Source organism: Cyrtonyx montezumae, unplaced genomic scaffold, assembly GCF_038088225.1.
Source record: "Cyrtonyx montezumae isolate F1298 unplaced genomic scaffold, pur_monq_1.0 scaffold_10, whole genome shotgun sequence".
In the NCBI taxonomy this organism is placed as follows: Eukaryota; Metazoa; Chordata; class Aves; order Galliformes; family Odontophoridae; genus Cyrtonyx; species Cyrtonyx montezumae.
Genome location: NW_027071826.1, coordinates 42045152 through 42072680, shown reverse-complemented (window position 1 = coordinate 42072680; position 27529 = coordinate 42045152). Strand labels below are relative to the sequence as shown.

At 39.8% G+C, this 27529-nt stretch overlaps 1 protein-coding gene across 2 annotated transcripts in view; it reads left to right on the top strand.

Moving 5' to 3' along the window:
- LRP5 (LDL receptor related protein 5) overlaps nucleotides 1-27529 on the top strand; it is a 129091-nt gene that overhangs the window by 69810 nt on the left and 31752 nt on the right. For both annotated transcript variants that reach the window (XM_065755109.1, XM_065755110.1), the window contains exons 6-7: nucleotides 498-894; nucleotides 1577-1748. In XM_065755109.1, the coding sequence (XP_065611181.1) occupies nucleotides 498-894; nucleotides 1577-1748 (569 nt within the window). The remainder of the gene's footprint in view (nucleotides 1-497; nucleotides 895-1576; nucleotides 1749-27529) is intronic.

Genomic DNA, 27529 nt, shown 5'->3' with positions numbered 1-27529 from the left:
AATTGGAGCTCGGTGTCTGCAAGCGGCGTGTTTGCGTTAGTCAAAATACATTTGATCTGGATGTTGGTGTGCTCCTTGGCAATTCACCTGCATGTAGTTCTTTTTTTATCTGGATAATGAGGGCTTCTGATTTAAAGCAAATCAGTAGACCTCAGCTAACTACCTGTGTGGATGGCCTTTTTCTAGATTGAGAGTGAAATGGTCCATATTAGCTGGGGAGGCTGGGAGAAATATGCTGTCACTATGTAATAAGAGTGCCAGCACAAATAGCTAGTTGAGAAGTGTTTAGGAATAACTCCCTGTTCAGACAAGTCTGTAGTTCAGTGAAAGCTCAATCTCCTTGTTTTGAATATTACTCTTATTACAGTGACAGCAGCAATTCATGGTTTGCTGTGTTGTGTTAAAGTGATCACATCAGTAGTGAAATAACTCTGTTGCTGGGGCTTCAACAATAAATAACAAAAATAAAATGATAGTATGAATGGTTTTCTCCCCAGGTGCTGAAGAAGTGTTGCTGCTTGCTAGGAGGACTGACTTGAGAAGGATTTCCTTGGACATGCCAGATTTCACTGACATTATTCTGCAGATAGACAATATCAGACATGCAATTGCAATAGACTATGATCCTGTGGAAGGCTACATCTACTGGACTGATGATGATGTTCGAGCAATTCGTCGGGCTTACCTCGATGGCTCTGGAGCACAGACTCTGGTAACCACAGAAATCAACCATCCAGATGGCATTGCTGTGGACTGGGTGGCAAGGAACCTGTACTGGACTGATACTGGAACAGACCGCATTGAAGTGACCCGTTTGAATGGGACATCAAGAAAGATCCTTATATCTGAAAATCTAGATGAACCTCGTGCAATTGTCCTCAATCCTGTGATGGGGTAAGTTTTTTTTTTTTCATTGGTAGTCCAGCATTAGTAAGTTTTCAGGTCCAGTTTGTGCCCTCCAGAAACTGCTTGAAAAATCTGCATGTTACAAGGTGATGTTTATGTTGTCACATGTTCATTTTGTTCTGCACATAACAAGCTTTCCCTTGCTTCATCCATCACATACATATGCTGTGTGTGTAGAAGATGACCACTAAATGCAGTGTTCTTGAATGAAAACATGTTGTGTGTTTGGTTGAATTTTATTTTCTCTGTATCTTCAGCATTGTATCTATTAAAGAATTGGGCCACCATGCACTTCCAGTGCTTTGATTTAGTTAACAGTTAAAACTTTACATTATCATTACTGGTTACAGAATTTACAGACTGGTTGAGGTGGGCAGGGGTTAGAACTGGATGACCTTTAACATTTCTTTCAACCCAAACTTTTCTACAATGTAGTCCAACCCCTCTCAAGCAGAGACATCCAGAGCAGGTTGCCCAGGACTATGTCCAAGTGGCTTTTGAAGGAGACTCCTCAACCTCCATGTGCAGAGAGGTGATAGTTCAAGTTGGTTGATTTGTTTGCTATGGCTTGGGAAGCAGAAAGTTTTCAAGTTCTTTGAAAAATAGAGCAGATCTTACTTTTTGTCTTGCAGGTTACATGCACTGATTGTTTCTGTCATTTTCTTTACAGTTACATGTATTGGACAGACTGGGGTGAAAGCCCAAAGATAGAATGCGCTTATTTGGACGGCTCAGAGAGGAGAGTTCTGGTGAATACATCCCTGGGTTGGCCTAATGGTTTGGCACTGGATCTTGAAGAGGACAAACTTTACTGGGGAGATGCAAAAACAGATAAAATTGAGGTAAGAGCTGATCCCATTTGTCATTCTTTGAAAAAAGTACTGTTATTATGTGCAGCTTTGCGTCTTGGAATCATTTATCCTTTTGTTTTTTTGAGGAGCCTCTTGTTAAATATAGTGTTAAAATTAATGAAATGATGTATCTGGAAGAAAGGAAGCACATTCCAGTGTTTCATTGCTTCAGAAAACATTTGCAACAGATGCTATGTTTGTTATGTCAAGAAATATTCAATTAGAAACCCAGTATAAATTTAATTACTTGAAATCTCAGATTTGACGTGGGGCCTTTTGCAACAAATGGGATACTCGGCTGTAACCTCCTTGCCTTTTGCCTTGTCTGTGGTGCAAAATTTGATGCAAGATTTGTGCAGGAGAAAAGTACATGTGGAGGCCCTAGAGAGCCATACTACAGGACCTTTATGACTGTGTTGTCCAGAGATACAAGGAAGAAAAGTTGTTTTTGCACTTGGGAGGCCTGAGATGTTCTAAGACACATTCTTCTAAGGAGATGCCTTTTTTCCCTTTTTTTTTTTTTTTTGCCTTAGTATCCCATGATTAAATCTTAATAATTATGAAGTACGCTACCACAGAAACTATAGAAATACAGAGAACTGAATCTTGAAGTAGTTTCACTGAGAACAGAAGGTGATAAGTTAAATAATTGTAAAATGCAGATTCTGCTTTTGAGGTAAGACTTCTTAAAGTGTCCATGAGATTTTACCACTTCTCTGAATTAAGTTTTTTGTCTGAAAGATGATCCAGCAAATTCGTAGAGCTTATTAATATTGTGATGTAGAAGGGGATTGGTCTTTTTTGTTGTCCAGAAATATTGATCTACAACCACTTTATAAATGTCATGTGGATGCATCCATAAAATTGTTGAAGGTCTGTATGTAGGGCTGGCTTACTTGCATGAATTGGTCTGTTTAGTTTGAGGCAGATGAGAAGAATGAAGGCTAGGTGTGAGAAAAGGAAGGAACTGCTGTGCAGACCTTAGTGGCTTAGTGGTAAGACAACTCACAAAGGGGTTATCAGCTTTCTGCTACTTCTCTATGGCCAGCAGAATGTCATTATGTTAGTTGGGAAACAAGGATGCTGGGGAGACTATTGGAAAGAGAGGAGGTTTTTCCAAGAGAAATTAGAAGAATATAGATAAAGATGGATGTTAAAAGCGTGAACAGTTGCTTAAGATGCTGTTGTGTTCACCAGGTTACTGGCCTCTTTCCTCCTATTTCTGAGAAAGAAGGAAAAAATAGATTTTGAACCTAGACCTAAATTAGCTATAGTAGTTCATGATTAACCTAGGGGTTTGGATGACAGCATGCGATATGACCTGAGGTCAGGCAAATTCAAGATTTCATACTCTGTTATTAGTGCTGTCATACTGACAAATGTTCCTTTATTAATATGTTGTTTTAATGCTCTGGGCATCCGGTGGCAATAGGTTCCTTGAGCTATCTGTGGTGTGTTGTTGTTTATCTTTCACAAAGATGTTGGAAAAACAGTTGGAATGTTAAAGGTGCTAAATAATTAGCTCTGAGTATTTTAATTTCAAAAAGGAATTCTCCAGGGAATTTGAATTGGCTTCAAAGTAAATTGAGGGGAATAACCTAGCTAATTGAAATAAATTCATAAATAGAATTGCCAAACCAAAATGTGAGAAAGAGTGCTTCCCCTCCCCCCCGTTCTAAAATAATAATGAAGTTTTCTTCCTATGGTATGAGCTAGTTTGTTGAGGCTGTTTTGTCTATGCTGTTAAAACAGTGTATTTCTGTAATGATACTTAAGGAAAGCAATATAGAAATTTCACCCAAGTCCTGTGAAATCAGTTGAGTTTTTACATTATTTGAGGTAATGGTATGTACAGCATAAATAAATTTTGAGGCTTTTGGTAATGGCTGTGCTCTCTAAAGTTTTTGCCATCTGGAAGAAGGGAATTAAGACTGTCTGCTAGCTTCAGACATGTAACTTAAATGTTTGGCAGTGGCTTGGCGTGCTGGGCTTGCTGACTTGCAGAGCAGTCTTCTCCCTCCTTACCTTTCAGGCTGTAGGAAAGAGAACATTCCAGATTCCACCTCTTATAGCTGGAACTGAAATTGTGCAATTCATTTCACTGGTCTAAGCTGTCTGTCCAGTCTGGCTTACTTCACTGTAAGACAGTGAAGCCAATGGTACTGTTTGGTTTGGCATCAATGTTTAGGAAAATTGGAGAAGCCAAAGTAAGGGCTTTTTTATTCCCTCCATTTTTCTTTGTCTTATTATACTTTTTTTGTGGTTCTCTGTTGCTCTCAAAAATAGAGAGAAGAGGGTAGTTCACTTGGTCTTAGGAACAGAAGATACTCTTACATGAAGTGAATTGTGACATCTTTAGATTTTGACTGTTGCATATTGTGCAACCCACTTTTAATTTTTAGCACAGAGGTTTAGATATTTATATCTCTATGCTGCTAGCAATGAGTTTATGCGTTCTTATATTAAAACAGGTGTAAATATTCCCATTTTAAATCCTTACTCTCTCTCCCCAACTTTTTTTTTCTCTGCTCTGTCTTCATACTCAGAATTTACTTCTGCTAGTTATCATGAGCAGATTCCTTCTGACATTTACAAATACCTGAATAGGACCATTTAGGATATGGTGGGGGAAAAATATCATGGATGCCTGCCTGGGGCTCTGACCAGTGCTGTGAAGGGCCATGCTGTCGTCTGTTCTGGATTGGTACTGTACAGCTGCATGAGTTAAAATGGCACTGGCATGCTATCAGGAGAAATGAATGCTTAATGTCTATTGCAGAATTTCCATTAGAAAATAAAGTTCCAGTTTCTGTTTTGGAATGTGTGCCAGACATTTATATTCTGCTCGCTTGGGAAAGAACTGCATGACTTAAGTGGTTATTGACACAGCCCAGGTAGTGACTGGCTCCAAATTGGTCTCCAATAAGGCTTATTTTTATTAAACCTCCTTAAAAGATTAAAAAAGCAAAAAATGCACTGGGGAAATATTCCATAATATCTAACGTTTATCTATTGAATTGTATTTCACATTTCTTGTTTATCTTGACATATTTGCAACCTTATAGTTTTTTCCTGAAGCATTTAGATGCTTGAGAGCTTCCTTCAGTACCGTAGGTTTTCCCAGTAAGCCATACTTTGCACTGCCCTGCTAGCCAAAGTACGTGTTAAGTCCTGCTGTATGGTATATGAGGTGGGACATTTCCATTTATACTTTCTATTGAAGTTATTCTTCAACACAAACTCATTCTTCTCATACATGTGTTCTTTTGCCAGGAGCATTTAAACAGCTCGCCCAGCACAGCTAGTGTGTCTTGGTGGGTTATTTTGTCTGTGTAAGTATGTTGTCTACTGATGGTCAAAAGCAACAAGTAGCTAACTGAAAATCTTGCAGGGATCAGAAATTACAGGGGTGGCATAAGGTAAAGGAGAAATTCTCATCCCCACCATTTTCCTTTATCTATCCAGTTTCACCTGACTCTAAATGTCCCAGCTTACTGTGTAGAACTTGCAAAATTGAATGAGCTGAAGGCATTATCTCTGCTACTTTGCAGTGTGTGGTTGAACTTAGTCTGTCAGTGGGAAAAGTAGTTAAGCCTGATGCCTGTTAGTATAAAAAGTGCCCTGTATAAGCCTGTACAATTTCCTCTAGTTTTCTGAAAAATGACTTGTAGATTAGAATTGCTTTCATTGTACACTATGTATTCAACTGCTTTCCATTTAGGAAAAATGGGTGAATTCAGCTTGTGCGTATTGGTGCATTTCTCTGCTTGGCATTCTGCATTTTCTGGTATTTGTGTATCGAGTTCTTAGGGAAGTGACTGAACTTCGTGCAGCTTGTCGGACTGATAAGCCCAGGGCATCTGTCCTGGTGTTGCTAGACCTCAGGTTTGAAATGTGCTGTGAATGTCTGGTTGGTTCCTTGGTTTGTTTTGTTGGTTTTTCTTGTGGGTGTTTTTTTTTTGACACTTTATTGATTTGTTTAGAGCAAGTTGTGACATTACTTCTGTGTGCACTCTTCAACAAATACAACAGAAACGCTGCAGAGCTGTTCAGGTTGCCGAGCCGTGTTCTGTACCAGGAGAGTATGTTCTTATTTGTGTGTGTAAAACTTCATGCAGTGAAAACAGCAGTTACTCTTTCCTGACAGAGACCTTCCCATCTGCAGCGTTCAGCTGCAATACAAAGGGCCCAGTCACTCCGCAAGCGGTTTGTATCCTGAAGAAACCATTTGGCAAGGCTTGTCAAACTTTGCGTGACAGCAGCCTATGGGGCTTTCACTGCGAATTTGGCACCCCGTGGTAACATTGTTCCCAGCTTTTTAAATTCGTGCTTGGTTTGGCAGAGTCCAAGGCAAGGAAAAATATATACTAAGTTTTGAGTCATGTCTGTTGAAATCATATGTTTGTCCACACGGCTTCATTTGTAAGTAAGGGGCACAAAGTAATCCAACAGAAATTTGGATTTTACTGACCGAGAAAAGGTACTTCCCAGGAATTAACAGATTAATAAGGATTACAGGGTTCCAGCAGAGAGAGAAGCAAAGGCCCAATGGCATCCACGTGTAGAATTTCCTAATTCTCCTTAAAAAACAATTTTGTGGTTAGCCAGGTTTCCCGTGTCTTATTCCTTTCAGTATTTGCTTAAAGTGCCTAAGGTGTAATTGCATAATGAGCAATTACCGAATTCTCAGGTGCCAGTTATTATATATGCATTTTGTGCAATATTCCTGGAATAAATGTGCAGACTTCTGGCAACTTCCCTTAGTCCTACTCACCTCCCCACCCCCCAGCTACTGTCCTTCATTTGTTTTTGCAGAAGACTTGTAATTACGTGCAGTAATTCTTTAGTTTTACAGGATGTTCGTGTCCGAGGTGTAAGTCAGCACCAGCTGTCAATCCTGGAACTCACTGAAGCATTTTCCAAGATGCAGTTACATGAGCTGTCCTTGAAATTTAAAGTAACCGTCTTTATAATTAGTTTGTTGTTAATAGTATGCTGCTGAAACACTGTAAGGTGTCATTGGGAACAAGCTGCTGCTTAAACCAGAGTAGTCTTTGCTGAAGTGGATTGTACAGAAAAGTTAGCAATCTAGTTTAAAGCTGTGCTTTCTATGTACGTCTGAGTATACTTCAGACATTACACTGCATTTTTGAGCCACCTGGCAAGGAAAAAAAAAGCAATATTTATAGATACGGAGTTCTAACTGATACGTGATACGTTACAGTGTAAATCTTTGCTTTGGCATTTCCTGCTCAGAGATTAAAAAGATTCTGCAGTGTAATAAACTGTATGGGAAATATTCTGTATTGATTTACTGAAACAAGAACATCTCTTGGAGAGAACAGCTACTCGTGTCTGTGTGCTAACTAGTCATATAAAAACCAGAAGCACTGATTTTTCTCTAAATGTGAATATATTTCAGACGACCATGTTTACATTAAGGAAATACAAATACAGTGTTACATCCCTAATATGAAATGTAACTGTCTTCTGCTTCTCACTTTTTTAATCAATTTTTTCATATTCTTTGTTAGATGCAAGTGCTAGATAATCTAGAACCATATAAATGTTATTTGTGAAGAGCACAGATCAGAACAGAGCTGGCAGACCTGTATGCTTTCCTGCTCTTTGTGCTGATATGTTCAGCAGTGTATTCCTGCAGCCTGGACTGCTCTTTTCAGTGCTGCCATTAGTGCCACACAGTGTTTTTTTTTTTTTTTCCAAATGTACTACTACTAGGGTGTCTGGGACCAAACTGTGTTGCTAAGGGATTGAGGTGTATGAACTAATTTCCATTTGTGGCCATTGGGCATTTTGGTGGTGGTTGTTCTTTATTTTTCTTGTAGGTTTTATATGTAGTTTGTAGTCATCATCCACTGCAGTGTTCTTTCAAGTTTTTAAATAGCTTTTTATTCCTTTATTGCTGTGTGTTTTGCTTGAAGAACCTGCAAGCAGGAACGCTGTTGTAGGCAGTTTTCTATCTTTTTACATGAAAGGAGCCACTCAATTCTGTGCAGGAAACATCTATGCATGGGCACCAGGTATGCAGCAATGTCCAGGGAACAGGTATCTGACTATCTTCCAGGCTTCTGAAGGGAAGTAGTCTATACTAGTGAGCGTGGGACTAAATTTTTGCCAGCAGACAGATCGTCACTGTGGAATGGATAGGAGGAGTCATTTGAGGAACGGGCTATCTTGAAGTATTGTCATAAGTTTATGGCAGTTGTTAGGCTTTGTTAAGACTGATGACAAATTGGTTGTGACTGCTTTTCCCAGGGGGACGTTGCTGGAATGAAACACTGGCTTTCTGGGAGGGAAGAAAGCTGCATCTTTGACTTCAATGCTTTAACAATGACAATTATATTTATATGTTGAGAGCTGTATAAAGAATAAAACAGATACTAATTCTACAAAGTGATATTAAGTTTAGCAGATCTAAAGTGCATCTTTATGAAGAAGAAAGAAAGCTAGCACAAAGGAGGAAAACCTCTTCTATTTGTTCATCTTCAGGATTCCCCAGTCTGTCTCCTGCCTGTTTGTGGTACTCTGCACCACCAGCTTCGTCACCAGATTTGCAGTCGAACCTCTACCTCAATTGAGACTGGCTGGGACGCTGTTGAAGTCTCAGCTTTGTCTGCTAAAGAATTTTCAGATTTCTGCTTAGGTAGTTTTGGAACTATCTTTCTTAACTATTTTTCTACCCAAAAAATGATGTTGTAGTTGATGGAACCTTGTGCACACCAGCCTGTAGTTCAGAGCAGAGATAAACGCACTGTAATCTTGAGCAGGTCAGACCCCTGAACAGTTTCAGATCCTAAAACTTTATAATGAATTTTAACTCCCCGTCTGTGTTAGGTATTTCCAAGACAGACTCTGGTTTAGGATTTCCTGGTGTGAGACTGCCTCTTTCTGGTACGCAAAAATATAGTCAGCCTCTACCTGCTAACTGGCACATCCTGCTTGTGAGCATAGAGCCTTCTAGCTCCATTCTTTGAAATACAAGACTGAGTTATCTATCAAATTGCCTACTGCTTAATTAGGGATTTCCATGCATTATTTTATACGATGCATCACATGGAATTTGTTTGCTTTCAAGAGGACTGTTACCAAGTGTGGTAGCTGCTACAGAAGGTGACATCCTTGTTCACAAAGTGAGAGGCTTTAGCTATTAGAATGCAAGTACTGGACCTTCCTGCTCTAAACTTTGTAATAAGGAACTGTTCACAAAGCAGAGAGATCCATGTGAAGGAAGGCATACTCATCAACATGAATTTGCTCTTGTTCCCCTTTCAGTGAGTTAGCTCAGCTGACGTTCTATTTGAGCCCTGAGCATAAGAAAGACATGACAGTATTGAGGGGGAGAATATTTCAAGCATTTGCAGCCAGCGTCTGGTATAAAAGATGCACTCAAAATTTGGCCAATTCCACCCGTGTTCAGGTGCTCTTGGAAATGTCTGTTAGCTTTCCATTTTAGAGTAGTCTTGAGTAAAACCCCTCTTGTCATTCTAAATGGGGTGGGATGGGATGGAGAAGGTGTCCTCTGCAGCTGAATGGCAACTTAACCTCTGTTATTCTCATCTGCATCACCTTATGGCTGCAGTGCAGCAGCCCAGTATTCTGGAAAGAGGAGGCTTCAGTACATGAGGAAAGTGCCGGATTGGTGTCTCGTCAGCAGCCTGTGGTGCTGTGAGCATGCTCTTAGTTCTTTAAGCTAGATTTCCCATTCAACTTGAAATCAAATTGAAGACCCTAGTTTCTTCGTAGTCTAGACCCAGTGTAATGAAAAGACAGCTTACGCGTCTGGGGTGAAGCTGCTGCCTGATGACCTTTGTAACATAAATGGATTTTTCCAGTTTTGTAATAAAGGCAAATCTGTTTTGTAGTTAAGAGAATTATTTTCGTAAGGGCTGTGCTGTGCTACTGGATTAACCTTCCCTCTTCACTCCTTTTCCTGATTTCCAGGAACTAAAAAAAACTAAAAAGTTCAGTACTGTCTGCTCCAAGTGCAAAGTTCATACCAGTTGACCTTGCTTTCACCTTTGTAAATAACCAGAAATGTTAATCTGTAAAGAAGTGAAGCAAAACCAGCCTTGCAGCAAAACCTCATTCTGCAAAAGCGTGGGCTTCATTTCGCAAGTAGAGAGTATGTGAGATGTGGGCTTTGTGTTAACCCCTAATGCTCCAGGAGAGGGTTCTCAAATATCATTTGATCGAAAGAGGACCCTCCGTAGAATGTTCTTGATCAGGGATTCTCCCAGACTTCTATATGCTTGATATTTTATCTGCATCCTCAAAGTGAAAATCCACCAATGCTTGTAAATGCCAGCTAAATACTCCTCAGTGTCTTTCTACAATGGAATCTGTACTAGTATTATTTTCTTCTACAACCATTTATGATTTATTAGGATTGCTGAACAGTCATAAATATCTCTAAATCTTGTCTATTTTCCAGGGGCTGTATAGTTTTGTGCTGCTTCTGTAAAGGGAAAACTGACAGACAGCATCTAAATTTGGTCTTGTGGAGTGCTTAGGAATTCCTTCTGTATGTGCAGCCTTTGCTATATTTATCAAGAGGAAATCCTGAGGATGTATTTAGCTATGATGTTGAAGAATTATTTGAGTTTTACATACTTTAGGCTCACCTTTCTCATTGAAGAATTATTTTGGGTTATCTGTTATCAAATCACCCTTTACTACTCTGCTAGGGAGAGATTTCTGCTTTGCTTCCCTTGCTGGGGTTGCTTTCTGTATTTAAAAGACAGATTTTGTATTTAGCTGTAGGAAGGCTTCTCTATCTGTGACGTACAGAATTGGGTCCCCCTTTATGAGAACCTAATGTGTTTTCTGGCAGAAATAGGCAGTCTCCTCTCTCTTTTCCAAGAATAATGCAGAGCATTGCCATACAGCTCACCTCTGACCTGGGAGGAAGACAAGGAGCTGCTACCCAGGAGTTGTGACCCCCACGAATATTGCTTTATCCCAGGGTCAAGAGCCATTTGCTTCTGTCTTACAGATAATTGTGTCAGTATGCACAGTGCACCCTATCAGATGATCAGGTTTGTCACCGTGGTTTGGGAACTGGTTTTTCACTGGTGTGAAGTCTTTCCCCAACTATTATTTTTCTGCTGCAATTATGGAAGGAAAGTACTGAAGATGCTTGACCTTTCCAGTGTCTGGAACTCTCTTTTCCATATTAATCCTTCGAAACCACTGGGAGGACACCGCACCCTTTCTGCTATTTATTGACATTAGGTGTGAGCTTTTCAAATAAAGAATACAGAGTTGAGTGCCACGAACACAAATTTTAGCATTCTTTTAGTCCAGCTTTCGTTTTGTTTATTGTGTGTGGGTGTGGTGGTTTGGGTTGTTGGCTTTGGGTTGTTTTTTTTTTTTTAAGGGTTCAGTTTTAATTATAGCATTTCTCAGCACCATAGAAGATGATGTTGGAAAGCTCCACTGATTCTGCCTCACAGGGATTGCTCTGCTTTACCTTACCTTCAATGATAGAAGGCTGCTACTTCTGCTGGTAAATTTCTCCATAAACTCTTGTCCTCACATCTGCCTGCCTTCATCTGTTATACTCTTTTCTATTCAATGTTTTTTTTCTCAGAGGTTTCCTGAAGTGTAGTTGGCCACTAAAGCTCCTCTTCTTCCATTCCATTACACCAAGGAGCCCAGAGTGTAGCTGCTGGGATGGCAGGAGGCACTACGTGCCTGCTTCAGAATTCCTAGAGCATTGGTTGTGAAATGCACAAACCAGGATGCTGATAGGAAAAGGAGCCCTGATGTTATGCAGAATAGGGATTTTCATGTTTCTGAAGAATGCATACTAAGAACTGGAACATAGAACTTGCTTTTTGTGCCACGTCTTATCAAGTTGCAAGAACTGATTTTAGACTATCTTCTGGCCCTAACAAGAGAGAAGTCTGATGTATGTACGTGATGGCCACCACCAGCCTTCCCTAGGACTCCTGAGGTTGCCTGCAGCGGTGGGAAATTTTTCTTGTAAATGTCTGTAGTGTAGATGAAACCAAAGGTTTTTGTGTCTATTTAGCCTTTCTAAAAATTCTTCAGTGTACTGATGGGATAGCAGTCACTCAAAGGAAGACTTCCTTTGCTGGCTTGATTGACCGGAGTCATTCTGTGGGAAAGGAAGCTAACTTATTCTAAACTGAAGGTGACCCTTGCCTTTTTGTGAGCAATAAAGACATAATAGAAGCCCAGTTAGGGTTCAGTGGAACCCCCACGGCCATCTGCACACTTCATTGGCAGAAGTGGCTTTCACTTGAACTTGCATTTGACAAGTGTTTTCTGTCTCTTTCTCATTCAGAAGGGTCCTTCAAAGCCAAGTAATTGAAATGCTCTCACCCCTCGCTCCTTTTCCTCCTTCTCCCAGACTCACTTAAATTGCAGGGCGTTGGTATTCCGTGTTAATGAGTGAAAATGCATGCGCTTCCAAAGCTCGCACATTTCTCCTTCCCATAGGGAAGCTTCTGAAAAACTCTTTTCCACACTCTCTAGCAGCAGCTTCATAAAGGAAAAGTTGAAAAAGTGTTTCTGTTGCCTGTTGCATTGCTGTTCCTCTCCTCCCTCCCCCTCTTTTTTCATAGCGCTGGACTTTTGAAATGAAACACAAATCAGGTCTCTGGAATAAAAGGTTGTGAGTATGCCTTGTGGCATTTGGAATGAGACTATTCACTGCCTGAATGACTATAAATAGAAAGCTAGGAGCTGTGTATTTCTCAGTTCAGACTCCCTGCAAAGAAGCGCCCTTCCCAGTAAAGGGTGACTTTTGAAAGAAACCTTGTTCCTTGTGCTGAATTGAATTGCTCCACGAATTCTTCTTCTTGCAGCTTGCATGAAAGGCGTTAATCTCTAATTTATTTCTCCTTTTAAAGGCAGCGTTCTCCATAATAAATGCATATTCCTAGCCGTGTGGCCAGATATGCCTGTCTTGTCTGTACGGAGTTTCATGTAAAATTCCAAATGCAGAACAAACATTGTTCTCTGCGTTTTGCTCCTGAAAGCTTTCTTTTGGCTCCACTCCAGCTGTCGGCTCCTTTTTATCTGGTATTCATTCTTCGGGAGGAAGGCTAAATTAGTGGCACTCAGGTTTTTAGGGTTTGAGGAACAGAATGGGAATTGTGATTGATTTTTATAATAAAAGATTTGATTCTCCCCACAGACTTCTGATGTTACCGACATAAGAACCCCAATAGCTTACTGTTGCATTTCTTCAGACAATTTGTTTGGCTGATTTGGCTGTTATAAATGCTCATAAATCTCCTGTGTTGTGCACTTATGCAAATTTAGCGCAATCATTTTTCTTCGTGCTTCTTTTTTCAGAAGTACCGTGGTATTAAAGGAAGCAGCAGAGTGGACAGGAGGAGAATGTTTGATGGGTTTGAGTTGGCAGTGTTAAATATCCTAGCACTCAAGCTGTTGGCTTGGCTTCTTTCTTTTATTTTTTTCCCTTTTCTTTTTTTTCCACTTTTTTCCCCCCCTCCCTTCCCCCTCCTAACACACTGGTGTTTTGTGCAGTGTTATTTTGAAAGCTGCTTCTAATTTTCTCCTCAGACTTCTTCTTTCACATATTTTTCTGCCTTCTAAAAACTAACAAGGGTAGTTTTCTTTGTGGAATCTTTTTTTCCTGCTTCAGAATTCTTCAAGTCTTTACGAAGGCATTCATACATCAGGCATTCGTTGTTGGTTCCATGACTGCTGGATTCCTAGTTGTGTTGGGATTTGCTTTTCTTTCCTTATTTTTTTTGTTTAACAGAAGAGTTTAAAGATGGACAAATACCTTCCGTTGTTAAAGCTTGGGCTGTGCATGACACCTACCTGTGCAATCTACTGTAGGGAGCCTGCTTTAGCGGGGTGGTTGAACTTGATCTCTTGAGGTCCCTTCCAGCCCCTGCAATTAAGTAATTCTGTGGTTTGTAGTGTGTTTTTTTTCCCATTAGTGTTTATATAAAATGACAAACAAGAAACAGAAGATAACTATGTTATCTTCTTAGTTCTTAACTTAGTTATCTGTTCAGATAACTATGACCCTTTCTACTAGAAAGGATAAAACAAGCAGAAAAAGTGTATTCTTCAGTAGGCCTAAAAAAGCCTCCAGGCAGGCTAAGGAAAGCAAACAATCTGTAATATATAATTTATTTTCTTACAATTTACTAAATTATAATTTCCTTAGCTTAAAACCCACAATCAATGTCACTATAATAGGATCTTTTCATAGCTGGGCGCGTGAATAATAAATGTTGTGGACATATGTATTCTAGCTAGACATTTCCTTCTCTTAATCCTGACTATTGGGACATCTTGATTATCCTTGTCATTTTACATTTTGTCTGTGTACTGGTTTCCTTCTGGTGTACCATCTGTTTTCCTTGTCACCTTTTATTGTGGTGACTTCCTTCATCCAAGACAGGCCCCAGCCATCCTTCTGCATTTGCAACTAGTATAGGTATTTCTCTCGCCTCTTCCCTTCCTCTCAGAAGCCCGTTGCGAGCCATTCTATGAGTGTGGTGGGTTCATTCTGTCATGTGCCATCTTGCCTTGTCTATTGTGACTTTTGTCCAATGTTTATGGCCACATTATAGACGTCACCTACCGTCCATTCATAGTTGTAAAAATTTCCTGCCACTGTTCCCATCATAGCTCCCCATATTATGTACTTTTACTGCAATTTCATCCGCCTCTTAATTTGAAGTGACTTTGTTTCATAGAATGTTTTGCCTCTATATTATCCTTGAGCAGATATCTTGATTTGGAAAGACAAAGCAATGACTTAGTTATATTTTACCAGTTATTAATTTGAGCTGTCCTTGAGTTCCTTGTTTGACCTATGGTAACCTTACATATAAAAATATACACACACACACACACGTATACAGCCTTATTTTTAATTATGTTGCCCACTAGTTTGATTATTTGAAATTCTGGATGTATATACTTTTTAACCTTTAAGCATATATATAAAATATATTTTCAATTACGTTTCTATATGATCTTGAAAAGTAAAACATTATGATTTTTGTTAAATGATTGGCAAGCAGAGTGCCCTTTTCTTCTAGCTATCGGTCTGATTTTATTCCATGTGAAAGTATCAAGTGTATTTTCCAAACTGCTGTAAAGAGCGAACTTGCTGAGAAGGACACAATTAGAACCTAGGTAATTGTGTGTAACATAAAATAAATCTTATTTCTGTCATATGGATTTTTAAGAGTTATTTAGGAAATCGGAAAACCCCATTGCTCTCACCTAGAAGGCAAAGCGTGGGGGGGAGCCCTCAGCTTTAGAAAACAGTCTTGTTGTTTGTAGTCTTAGCTTTTTACTATTAATCTGAATGACTAAATTTGTATCAATCATTTAGAATAACTACTCTTTCCAGGCATGACTTTTGCTGGAATAAACTGTATGATTTAACCACTGTGAGCTTATACCATCTGGTCTTCTCACTGAGATGCATGTGTATGGTTCAGTCTGCATAGCAGAGCTTACATTCCAGTTTTAATGCATCATAAAATGTCTACAATGAAAGATCTGTTTTAGTTTGAGGCTTCCCTCCCCTTACTCAGATAGCAACAGTGAAGGTTTTACAAATTGTGCTGTAGGTTTTACAAATAGTACACAGTCTTATAGTTTATCTCCTTAATTTCCCTTCTGTTCTTTCCATGTGAGTTTTTCCTAAACCAGAAGCAGTGGATGTTTGGTTCTCATCTGAATTCTTTGCTGTTGTATACAGCCAACAGACTAGGAGTGTGAGCCTCATCTGTTAGGGACTCAGAGCAGTAATAACTATAGAACTGTGTTTTCCAGTGATATAAGATAAATTAAAATGTTGCTTTTGCTTGAATAGTTTTTTTCCCATATATACTTCAGTCTATTTGCTGCTGCTTTTTATTTTCCTTTGGTTTACTTTTCTTCATTCTAACCTCACAAAGGTAGTGTTGTCATCAGCTCTCATGTCTCAGAGCTTCAGCTGCATGCCTGTAGGAGTCAGAGGATTTCTCTCTAACATATAACTGAGATGATGTGTTCAACTTGGCTGCATCTGGAGGCATAGCACTGAATAAGATCAGTGGTCTGAATTGATGCAGAAAATCCTTTTTTAATTTGTATTTGGTGTGCCTTACTTGCCTGTGCTGAGTCATAAAGATTACTTGATCTGAGGATGAAAGGAATATTCTCTAGATGGTTGGCAGTTTGCTGTCTGGTCTCGTGTATGAATCTTGTACTCTTACTTAGGATAGCAGTGGGAGCCATCAGTGTTTGTGGCAGTGTTGGGGTCATCCACTTTGCCCATCACATGCTGATTAGTCATCTTCAGTGCAACTAGAAAGGAGCACGGTATGGAGAAATGTGTATGAACTTAAAAGAACCTTGTTTTCATTGCTGCTTTTGACATTGAAGGCTGTGAAATGTTTAATGAGGTGGTGGTTTAATGGTTGTTGACTTTGGGTGTTTTGTTTTCTTTTCTTCTCCCTGCCTTGAAAGGCAAAATATTTATGGTACTTTTTCACAAAGAGTTCTCTGCTTTCCCCAATGGTGTCATCTCATGGCAGCTCAGGATATTCTACATATTGAATAATGAGGGACTGCCTGAACAGTGAATTTGGTAACTTGGACTTATGCTCACTGGAAATAATACAGCTATCCAAGTCTGTTGTCAGAGAAAGTCTTCTTCCAGAATACGGGCAGATTGTGTATGTTTAAATTATTTCAAACTCCTTGAAAAAGAGGTGACAACCTGTTTGAATATAGAGCTGCTACTATCTGTATTACTTACTGTCTGTGTAAGTGAGAAGCAGAATTTGGACTGAAAGCACAAAATGCATGTCTCGGTTAAAGTCTGAATTAAATATTTGTCACGAGCATTAAAAAAAAGAAAATCTTGGTTTTGTCTGCTCAAAAGTACCAATTTAAGCAAGGTTCTTGCTGGTGCTAAACCAGTACAAGAGATGTTTCTTTGCCCTTCTGAACTCTGAAACAGCAATGCCAAGCCTAAAGTATAATATTACCCTAGCAATTTTGAAGTGGGGTAGGTACCAAAAGAATGACTGTCTAATGCCAGGTTACACGAGGAGTCTAGAACGGTCAGCAGTAGGAACTGGGATCAGCTGAAGATCCCTACAGACTAGTAATTATGGAACTTAATAGCTTTTTCTGTTAAAGTCCAGTGGTGTTCTGGTGGCCCAAAAACATTTAATAGATCCCCGTCTTAAGACTTGGTTATTACTTTCAGGCAGGTGCTGCGTTTTGCATTCACTTTTTAAGAGCATCCTGAGAGGCAGGGATATACAAGTACTTCCCTTCTGGAGAGCAGCAATTCCTCTTTGCCCCCTGCCTCTATGAAGGTGGAGAGCTCTATAGGTAGGGCACATCATTACCCCACCCCTATGATTCTGTTAAATCAGTGCTAGCTGCTACTTAACCAGCTTTAAGAACCAAGTGAAGTTTGCATTACTTTGTTGTCATTATCTGTTATTCTAGCTTTTGAAAATTTGAACTTCCTGTTCTAATAAGGTACTTGATAGCACAGCTTTGTACATAGTTAAGTTATTTTGGTTCGTGATTCTCCCAGCTTGTTTTGATTTTTTGGAAGAGGTTGAAAACACCTGGCAAAACTTCTCGAAAGAGGAAATATTGTCAGTTGGGATTGGAAGATGGGCTGAGATCAGAAGTAGTTTGTTGCTCGAGACTGACAGTAAAACATAAACCGTTTGGTTTTGGAGTGACAGACTTAAGTTCTTGAATGTGTCAAATCTTTCCAGATTCTAAAGTAGGATGGGTAAAGGTTTTCTCCAAATTAAGCTGCAGTGGAAGTTGGTATGAAAGTGCTGTGTTTTTCTTTTTTACCATGCTACGACAAAAGTTTGTAGGAAAGGCATGATTGGAATGAACATGTTTCTGCATGTGGATGTATGTGGGTATATGTACACTAGTAACATCTGATGTGCTTATGTTAGCAGGTTGTGCACAAGCAGTTGATTCTGGTAACACTGATAACTTTGATTCTGATGTCCAAAGCTCCAGACTCAGAGTTAACTAATTGCTGAATGAGTCTGAGAACCACTGTAGTCTTCATTCTCAGTGTCTGAAAGTAAATGGACTTGAGCTTGTCCATTAGAGACCCCAGCAAAGATAAAAGTTAAATTGATTTCAGTAAGTTCTCAGTTTTCTTCTGCTTTGGAGATGTGAATGTTAGACAAGTCAAAGGCGTGCTGCTTCTCAGCTTCTCACCCTTGTGTCTTTCCAGATAAGGAGGTGAAAGTTGCCACCCTAGGTTCCTGCAGGTATTTTTTCTCCATATTGCAGTTGCTTTCAGCAGTTCTTTAGATAACCAAGGGAGTGGGCAGTGCCAGCTGTTCACAGCCAAGGGGTGGATACAAGTCTCTTTCATAGATATACGGTTGGAACTCATGGTGGCATTAAGATACAGGCAGTGGAATGTCATGGGAAGTCTCCTATTTCTGATCAAATCAGCTTCAACTTACTTTTTGGGAGTAACTTCCTTTCAGTATCTGGCAGTAGTTTGAGAGCAGTAGTTGTTTAACAGCTGCATGGTCCAGGCTTTTCCAAAATTTTTGAAATATCTTTCGTGTGGAAGCAATCATTTCTTTTTTTAACAGTAATTGGCCTTGGGTGTAGTGAACAAATTCACCACAGGCAGTGTTTGAGTAAATTATTATTTTTTTTTTTAACTCAGAATCAGCATAAAACTGACAAATATAAGCAGCCTGGTCCAGATCAGAAAATAGCCTTATCCCTAGCACAAACAAACCTTCCCTCTACCCAGAGAAATCCTTCAGATGATAAACCATCAAGTCTGACTACGCTCCCAAATTTAAACAGGAAACTAATATTTTTGTAGTTGCAGTGGCTGCCTCCTTCCATGTCCTCGGGCTCAGAACATGTGTACGTTTCCAGTACACACAGGGAACCATTGTTAGAAATGCTGTTCTTTTATGTCAGTGCAGTAACTTAGAGAAGAAAATCAATTACTGTGGTCTGTTATTCTGTTTAGGGTACTCTCTAGTTTTCAGCAGGAGAGAAGTTTAGGAACTTCCATCCTTAGTTAAGGATCTGGAGGTTCCTGTGCCTCACAGACCAATCCTTGAAGTATACAGCATCAGACAGTGCTGGAGTGAGACTGCCCCTCCGTTAGAAGTCAATGAAGATGATGCTATTGAGTCCAGCAGTAGGCTTTAACCAGATGGCATTTGGAATTGCTCCTTTATTCAGGGGACACAACGGGCTTATGGTGGCTAAAGAGTGCCCTTTGCAGGGTCAGAGAAAAGCCCTGATTTTCTCATACACTCAGAAATGAACAGTGCAGTTCAGGCAGACACGAGCATCCACGTTCTCCAGGTATTAACTACAGGCCCTCTGTGGTTGTGGTGAAACTGTTCAGAAGGTGCTGAAAGATGCTGTACAGTGGAAGTTCCTTTCCTACCAGATCAGGAATGTTGTAACAAGGTTGTTCTCTTTCCCTTCTCCTCCACTTTACCCAATTAATTTCTTCTCACCAGGATCCTGTAATTGTAGTAAATAATTGGTCAACACAGAACTGAACAAATACGAAGGGAGATGATGCAGCTAAGCAGACCTTTTGTTCTTACAAAGGTTTCTCCAGAACTTCTTTTTCAGTACCCTGAAAAGCCCATGAAATGCTCTAAGAAGTTCTTCTCCTATTGCAAGTGGTCAGGTACTGTAATTTTTAAGAATCCTCCTGTTAAAAGTAAGTGTTAAAATGAGGCTAACAGGAATTAATGAAATTAAAACGATAAAAGCTGCTGCAGTGCTCTCAAAAGGACAACTGGGAGATAAAACTCAGTTTGGCTGGGAAGATTTACTTTGTGGGCTTTCACAGGTTTAAGAATCTGGTATTCAGGCTTTAATTTACACAGAAGTGTGCTCCAGAAATTTAACCTTTTAGTTTTATTTTTTAAACAGTCGTCTTCACCTTGGAGGGATTAGCAATGAGATCATTTTCTTGTTTTGTACGGATGAGATGCATTCTCGATTCTGATGTAAATACCTGCTTTCTTGAGTTTGTAATTATCTGTAGGAGGACTTTAAGCTTCAAAAGGGAGAAAAAGGTAAGTTTGTCTCTACTTGGCACCTGTGCGCAAAGCTTTGCAGCACTTGGAATTTGGAGGAGTGACAGAGAGCAGTATGTTCCTTGTACTCGCCTCCAAGGATGTAGTGGAGTCACCTCCCCTGGAGGCTTTCAAGAAGCATTTAGATGTAGTACTGAGGGACATGGTTTAGTAGGAAACACTGGTGATAGGTGGATGGTTGGACTGGTTGATCTTAGAAGAGATCTTTTCCAACCTTGGTGAGTCTATGATTCCTTTTAAAAACATTCAGCCAAATCTTCCACTCAACTTTGTTCTCCATGTCCTCATGTACTGACTGTTAGGAATGTGAAAACTATGGATTCTTATTTCTGGTGCTTCCTGTGCTTCTGTGATTATTTTATTTTATTTTTTCAGAATGTGGGTTGGCAGTGTCAGTGTGGAGGCAGCAGGGCATCCTGCAGCTTTCCTGGTTGCATCAGCCCTTTGTCTGACCTGCTGCAGTGTGTGGTAGATTCCTGACTCGGTTTCCCTGCTTGCAGGACTGAGATAACTGATAGATTTTTGTAGAGTGCTTGAATCTGTGGCTGGAAAGAGTTGTGAAAGAGGCTGAGCACTGTAGCTGGAGTGGAAAATTGACCTCTAGATGTATTCCCCCTCCTAAGTGTACACTGTGTTTGTTTGATAGTGGAAATCTAATCCTTTGGGAATCACAAATTCCTGTAACAGCTCTGATATATAAATACAAACATACTCCTCATTACGAACAACTTCAAAGCAATCACAATATGGATTAAAATACACAGCCCCCATCCTCCGTACTTAAATGTGCAGCAATGTGAAGTTCAAATGAAGCCATTAGCAGTATCTCCAAATATTTGGCAAAAGCAACCACGCTTGTGTAGCTACAGGCAATGAAAGTCCCTACAACGAGAAGGGAGGGGATGGGGGGAGTAGCCTGCATTGATCTAATTAGTCAGTGAGGCACAAAGTATGTAAAATCTCATTATATATCTCCAGGAAAATTTGGCTTGAGAAGTAAAGAATATGTAACTGATTTGTCTATGGGTGGGTTTTTCATGTCTTTGAATTTTCCAACAGGAAACAGGATTTCTGGAAACATATTAGAAACACATACACACACACACACACACACATACACACACGTATATCTCAGTGTTCAGGCATACAAGCATTCATGTGTCACCAGGTCCTGAAACTCTTACTCAGCCTTTACTCAAGGCAGGCTTTCATGAGAAAGTTCCTGGCAGGGACAAAATTAAGATTATTTTTTTGCTTCCTAATGAAGTCTGAATCTTGCTAATGCCAGTCACAGCCTGAAAACACAGTGTGTGGCTGTTCCAGCATTACTAAACCCAGACGATGGGTTTGTCCCATTGCCCCAGGCAGTACAGCTCATGCATGAAACAGCTCTTCTGCCTAAAGAAGATTTACCTAAAAAACGGGGACTTAAATTGACTTTTTATAACTTGCCTTTTGCCCTTTTCTTTTAAGCCTTTTTGCGATTCATGTTACATTTTTAAAATTTCTCTGAAACCAAGAACACTCGAAACATTTATATTAGAATTTAAGCCAAGATTCCCACCCAATCAGTTTGTCTCGAGAGTTGAAGACTTATGTAAAATGCCAAGTAGAAGTTACAATCCCCCCCCCCCCCGAAGAAAAGAAAACCAACAATAAAAACAAAACCAACAAGCAGCCACCCACCAAGTCCTAAAGCTAAACAGACAAAACAAGAGGGGGAGAGGGAGGGAGAGAGGGGCACTGAAATGAAGAGACTCGCTCTGTCTTGCAGGAAGCCAGGTTAGAAGTGAAGAAATAAAAGGAGCAACTTCTCCCAGCCAAGCATTGGAAGAAGGATTTGGAGAAAGTGCTGAGTGCTACCAGTGCAGGTGCAGTTAGTGATTTAGTTCCTGTTTAGAGGGTTCTTTAATAAATATTTAATAGTGGCTATGTTCCAACCAGTATTTTGCTCTTTCCCTTTTCACATTCTCTTCTGTGCTGACGAGATCATTTGTTTAATCCTTCTCTTGAAGAAGTTGGTCCTATTCTTTAATTTGGATGTTAAAATCTGACTTGACCTAGACAGGTTCTTTCTCAGAACAAAGTGGGAGTCATTCTTGTTCCTTGTTTGCTCTCTCAGCTTTCCAGTGCATCTCTTAAATACGGAAAATTTGGACTTATCTTACATGCTTCCCCTTTCATCCTCAATTCTACCTACCCCTCTTCAGCAAACAAATGTAATTCTGGCATTTGCATACCAGGCAATCAGGACCTCTTTGATAAGTGAAGACCAAGGCCTGAAACTATCCCCAGTCACCACTTAATAGGCAGGTACAGTGATGATCATTTCTGTAACCTGCTAAAAGATCTGAGGGGATTTTAATGCCATGAAGCGCAGGAGGGAGTTAGGTGTTTAAAATACATGTCCTACCAATTTATGGAAGAACTCTTAAATAATTGTTATCAGTCCTTCCAAGCTACGTGAAACCTACATTCTTGCCTACTGATGCTCAGTTCTATGTCTTGGGGGAACAAGAGCCTTTCAACATTACAGAATGAGTGCACCCTCTGTTTTATATTGATCTTCATCCTTATGAGTCAGAGGTGGCATCTTCTGGAAGGTGGGTTATCCAGATGTGCTGCTCTCCAACCTAGGCAGAACGGCAGCTGCTTAGCATACAGCATCCTCTTTGTCTTCCCCTTCTCTCCCACAGACAGACTGATAAGTGTATTGTTGTTAGATATTTTTGCATCTGCCACACTAGTTCTGCTTTGCTTCTCTCCCTTGAACTCTGCAGCAACACAACATTTTCTGCACAACTTCTCCTTTTACTCTGGTTGAGGTGGTGATGTAGATTCTGCTCGTATTGGAAGTGATGTGGTGAACAGAACAAAAGATCTCATGGCCCTCAGAAACCAAGGTGAGCACAGTCAGATCCGACACTTCTAACTGGGCGCTGCTTACCGAACTGGCAGAAGAAAAGCTGGGCAACCAACCAGAGCCACAAGAAGCACATACCTTCTGACTTCCCTTGAAGGTGAATCTGGCAAGGTTCCATCTTGAGCTCTTCCTGGGCCCTGCCTTATACCTCTGCCTGTCTACAGATTGTTTTCATGTGACTTGGGTCAAGCTTGTTTCAAATGCGCACGCTGCACAAATGATCCAAGTGTGGCACACACGTGACTAATTATTCTTATTTTCTGAACACGAGTCAGCTTCGTCATTCCAAACGTTGGATGAGTTGAATATCACAGTGGAAGTTTCATCATTGTATCAGTCTGTGTGAGAGTACAAGTCTGTGAGGTGGTCTTGGCCTGCAGTTCCCAATTTAAATGTACTTGCTGGAAGGCTATATGGTATGACTTTATGCTTTTGTAAGAAGGAAATCTGATATAGATGTATATCACTGTTGGAGCACACATCACAGGTTAATTACTCACAGTTATTTTCTGTCTATAAACGGTGCTAAGTAGAGCTATATTAAGATGCAGCTAGCCGTAGGCTTTTTCTTGCAAGAGACAATGAGTACCTTAAAAATTGTATTTTAAGCTTCTCTGGAGCATTTTGTAAGGAAATCGTTCACCATTACTGGTGAAATTGTATACAGAAATGAAACCTTTCACACAATTTTAAATGAAAAAGAAATACATCCAAGTAGTTTTTTGAAGGCCAAAAAGAGACCAGTCTTATCCCTGAAAATCTTGTATCCTGCCTTTCTGTGTCTTCTACTGAATGGTCTAGCAACCTTAAAGCTAAAAGTGCTGTGTGAGGTATTAGCTCAAAAGTATAGCTGGATCTCATGCAAGAATGCTGAGCCCTTTTTGGAACAGCGATAGAATGCCTCACAAGTGTTGGGGCCCTGAACATGGAGCCAAAGTTTAAATCTAACTATAGAAGTTGAATATTTGTGTCCATGAAAACTGAAACCAGGTCTTCTTGCAGGCTTGCAAACTTGGTGGAGATTATACTGAAAAAAATACTGTTAGTTACTGAGTTCGCTAAATGAGCAATTACTACCATGTGGGTAAAGCAGGGGCTGCACAGCCTGTTGATGTACTTTAGCTGGCACTGGGAGTCTTCTACCTAAAGCCCCATGGGAGGTAAGTTTCCTGCGAGGTGGAACTTGGCCAACATTCTCTGGAGCTGGACTTGACCCTTGAGTGAGATGCTGAAGGGAATGATTTATGCACATGGAGTATGAATGCAGCACAGTGTCTCATTTTGAATAGCTGATGTGCTTTTGAAACAGACTTCTTAAATGAAAAGGCAGAAGGTAGCTGAAATAGACTGTCTAGCCTTTTTATGAGCTGCTTTCAGTGTTTTAAAGTTGGCTAAAGGGTTGAGTAGGATATTAATTGTGTTATTTTGAGGGAGACTACGTCTTTGAGTCAAAACAGTCAAAGAAAAGAATTTGGATGTTCCCTGGATAAAGCTTACAGAGAACACAGCAAGTGTAACCCACAAATCATACTATGTTTGTTCCTTTATAAAGGCAGACTTTGTTGGTTTTCTGTTTTTTGTTTTTTGTTTTTTTTTTTTAAGGGGGGGTGTGGAGGGGGCAAGAACCCGTCTGCATTGTCCACAAATGTTTGGATGAAGCAGGAGCATCATGCTGGTAGTGTGAGGAATAAGTTCTATAGTAGAGTGTTAGGAACTAGTGAAACTATGTTCTTGTGTTAGGTATGATCCACCCCGCTCTCCTCAGTACAATTGTTTGCTTTTTCTTTTATAATTCAGATTACAGAGTGCCTAAGTCACCTGCTTTCTTTAATCATAAGCTCTAGGAAGGACAAACTTAGAGAATGCAAATTCTTTCCTAAAATTAATGTTACATAAATACTAAGAAGGGAATAGTGAAATATCTGTTACTGGCAAATATTTGTTAACAGGTGGTCTCTTACCTATCAAAACCCAAATCTGATGCCCGGTGTCTCAAAGTAGAATTACAAGAATCATCTGAGCCCCCACAATACCTCCTGAATCACTTTTTTTCTTTTCCTCTTTGGTACCAGACTGTCAAGAAATGGTGGTTTATTTCATCACAGTGGCGAAATTACATTCTGTTCACAATATCTTTGGTATGAGGTGTCCTTATAGTTTGACATATGGCATGCAGATTTTCCCACTACATCAACAATCCTTCAAGTTTTTCTGGTGCAATAGAGTAAGCTTTTGAATTGAATGGGATGATATAGATTTGACAGAATGGAAGCCCAAATAAATATTTGATAATACAGCACAGGTGGTACTTCCACTGCTACTACTACAAGGTTCACTAGCTAAGACAAGCTGTGGTACCATGAAAGGAAACATTTCAAGAGCAAGTGTGTCACCTATTACGAGTTTATTACTTAAAAATATGTTTACAAGCCCTGTCTTTCTAGATGCAGCTTCTGGCTGCGTATGCATTATGTATACCTATGCAATAGTTAAAACCTACAGATGGCAAAACCAAATGGGAATTGTATGTTGTTAGCAATATATGTTATAAAAAATGCCTTGAGATCTATCTGAAATATGAAGACTTGGGCTTTTTCTGTATAAAACTATATTTTAAAATACTTTGAATTTAGAAGGAGAAACTTAAAAATTCTCTAAATAATAACTGCCAAAGTGCAAGGTTATTTAAATTTTTTTTCTTTGCTTTTCCTCTTTCTCTTAATCTTATTGAATCAATCTCAAGTAAAAGAAAATTCAGAGTAGTTTTTTTTCTGTTCCGGTTGTGTTTGTGGATTATTAATGTGGCTTATTAACATAATTGCACCAAAACTGGGATTGAAATTTCTTGTTTCATAGCAGTGGTGTGGTTCACAGTCACCACCACTGCTGGCAGATTGTCGGTTTGCCATCTGTTCCATATGTGCTGGAGACCACAGTGTAGAAGAACTTACAGAGTATAAGGTGGAGTGCAAGTGGTGGAGGTGGGAAATCCTCATCTCTGTGCCTTTTTTAAAGAGAAAGCTTATAAAATAACGTCACAGAACACTAATTTTTTATGTGCAGATGCTGAATAAATTTCCAGATAACTTACTTTTGGCTAAGGGATCACAGTGTTAGCAGAAGGGGCTCACCAAACTGTAGATGTACGGTGCTTTTTAATACAACGTGGTAATGTGTACTACAGAAAAAGTCTGAACAGGAAAAAAACATAAAAAAAGTGGTAGTATTATGTCTACTTCAATTTCTATATGACTGTTCTGTGTAAGAGAGAAAAAATGTGAATATATAGAATCATAGACTCCTTGGAGTTGAAAGGGGGCTTTGAAGGCCATCTGATCCAACTCCCCTGCAATGAGCAGGGTTACCTACACTAAGATCAGGTGCTCAGCTGTCCAGCCTGACCATGAATTCTCTGGGGTCAGGGCACCCACCACCTCTCTGGACAACCTGTGCCACTGCCTCACCACCCTTACTGTAAGACTTTTTCTTTATACCCAACTTAAATCTACCCTCTCCCTCAAAAAGAAACTGGTGATCACTATATATTGTTCTTCAATATAACTGTGTCATTTAGGCAGTTGAGAATATCCAATAGTTTTGTGGGGCTGGAACTGGAATGCTGGAGAGAAGGTTTCCATGCTTGTGGCTCAGTCTTCCTTTCTGCCTACAGCTTTGTCTCATTTCTTCAGCTGAATCAGGTTACCTGATAGCATACCCTCCAGGAGAGGCAGGAGTTTCTGATGTGTTACCTGGAATCCAGGCCTTCAGCGCTCTCTGGGAAAGATTGGTGGCAAAAAATCGTAAGAGCACTTTGCTTCAGGTCACAATTGAGTCAAGAACCTTCAAATGAGATTTATAGCAAAATAGTGAGATTTATTTAAGTCAGCACTGTAGCTGAGAAAGAGCAGGAAAAGAAGTTTTCCTCTGAATTAAATCCTTGATCTGGTTGACAGAACAGCCACAGAAATGTGTATACTGGAACAGAATGAAATGAGAATGAGCTGCAAAGGCTGGCGTGTGGGAGTGAGTTCTGGACCATCTTTTCCAGTGGCTGTGTCAAGTTTAAACTGATCACGAAACTACAGTGCCATTGTGTAGTTAAAATTCTAGCCTCAGCTTATGTGTGTCTGTTGAGAAATGAAAATGGGCATCCTGAAACTTCACTTCTAGCTTAAATTTTCTGAAGTTTGAGGAGTCAAGTGTTCGCCTGGGAACAGACTTAGGCCTTCTTATTGGGTACTTGTCAAGGTACTTGTCAAATTACACTGAATTCTGTAGCTCTGAATTCTGAGCCATAAGCAAGGGGAAGATAAGATTAAAGAACTTCTTCCCAGGAAAGTATCAAATGCTTTTGCACTGGTAGCAGTGAGAGCCAGGAGAACCCATTTCATGCCTGTACCTAGCGCTGAAAGAAACAAGAAAAGGGACTTGAAAATCTAATGAACGTTTCTAAGGGTACAAACTTGGGAGGTAATAATACTATGTGAATTACTATACTTCAACTTTTCTTGACTGGAAAGATTTCTTTAATTTTTTTACACAAAGATGTTTGTAGCAAACATTCTTCAGTTGCTTAACAGGAACAGCTTCTAGATTCATTTTCCAGTAGAATTTGAATTTGTAATCTAACATTAGGTATCTGAATCCTAAATGGACTTCTGCGAATACGTCTGCAACATCTTTCCATTGTGCCCTTGACCTCTCATCCATTGCCAGGTGAA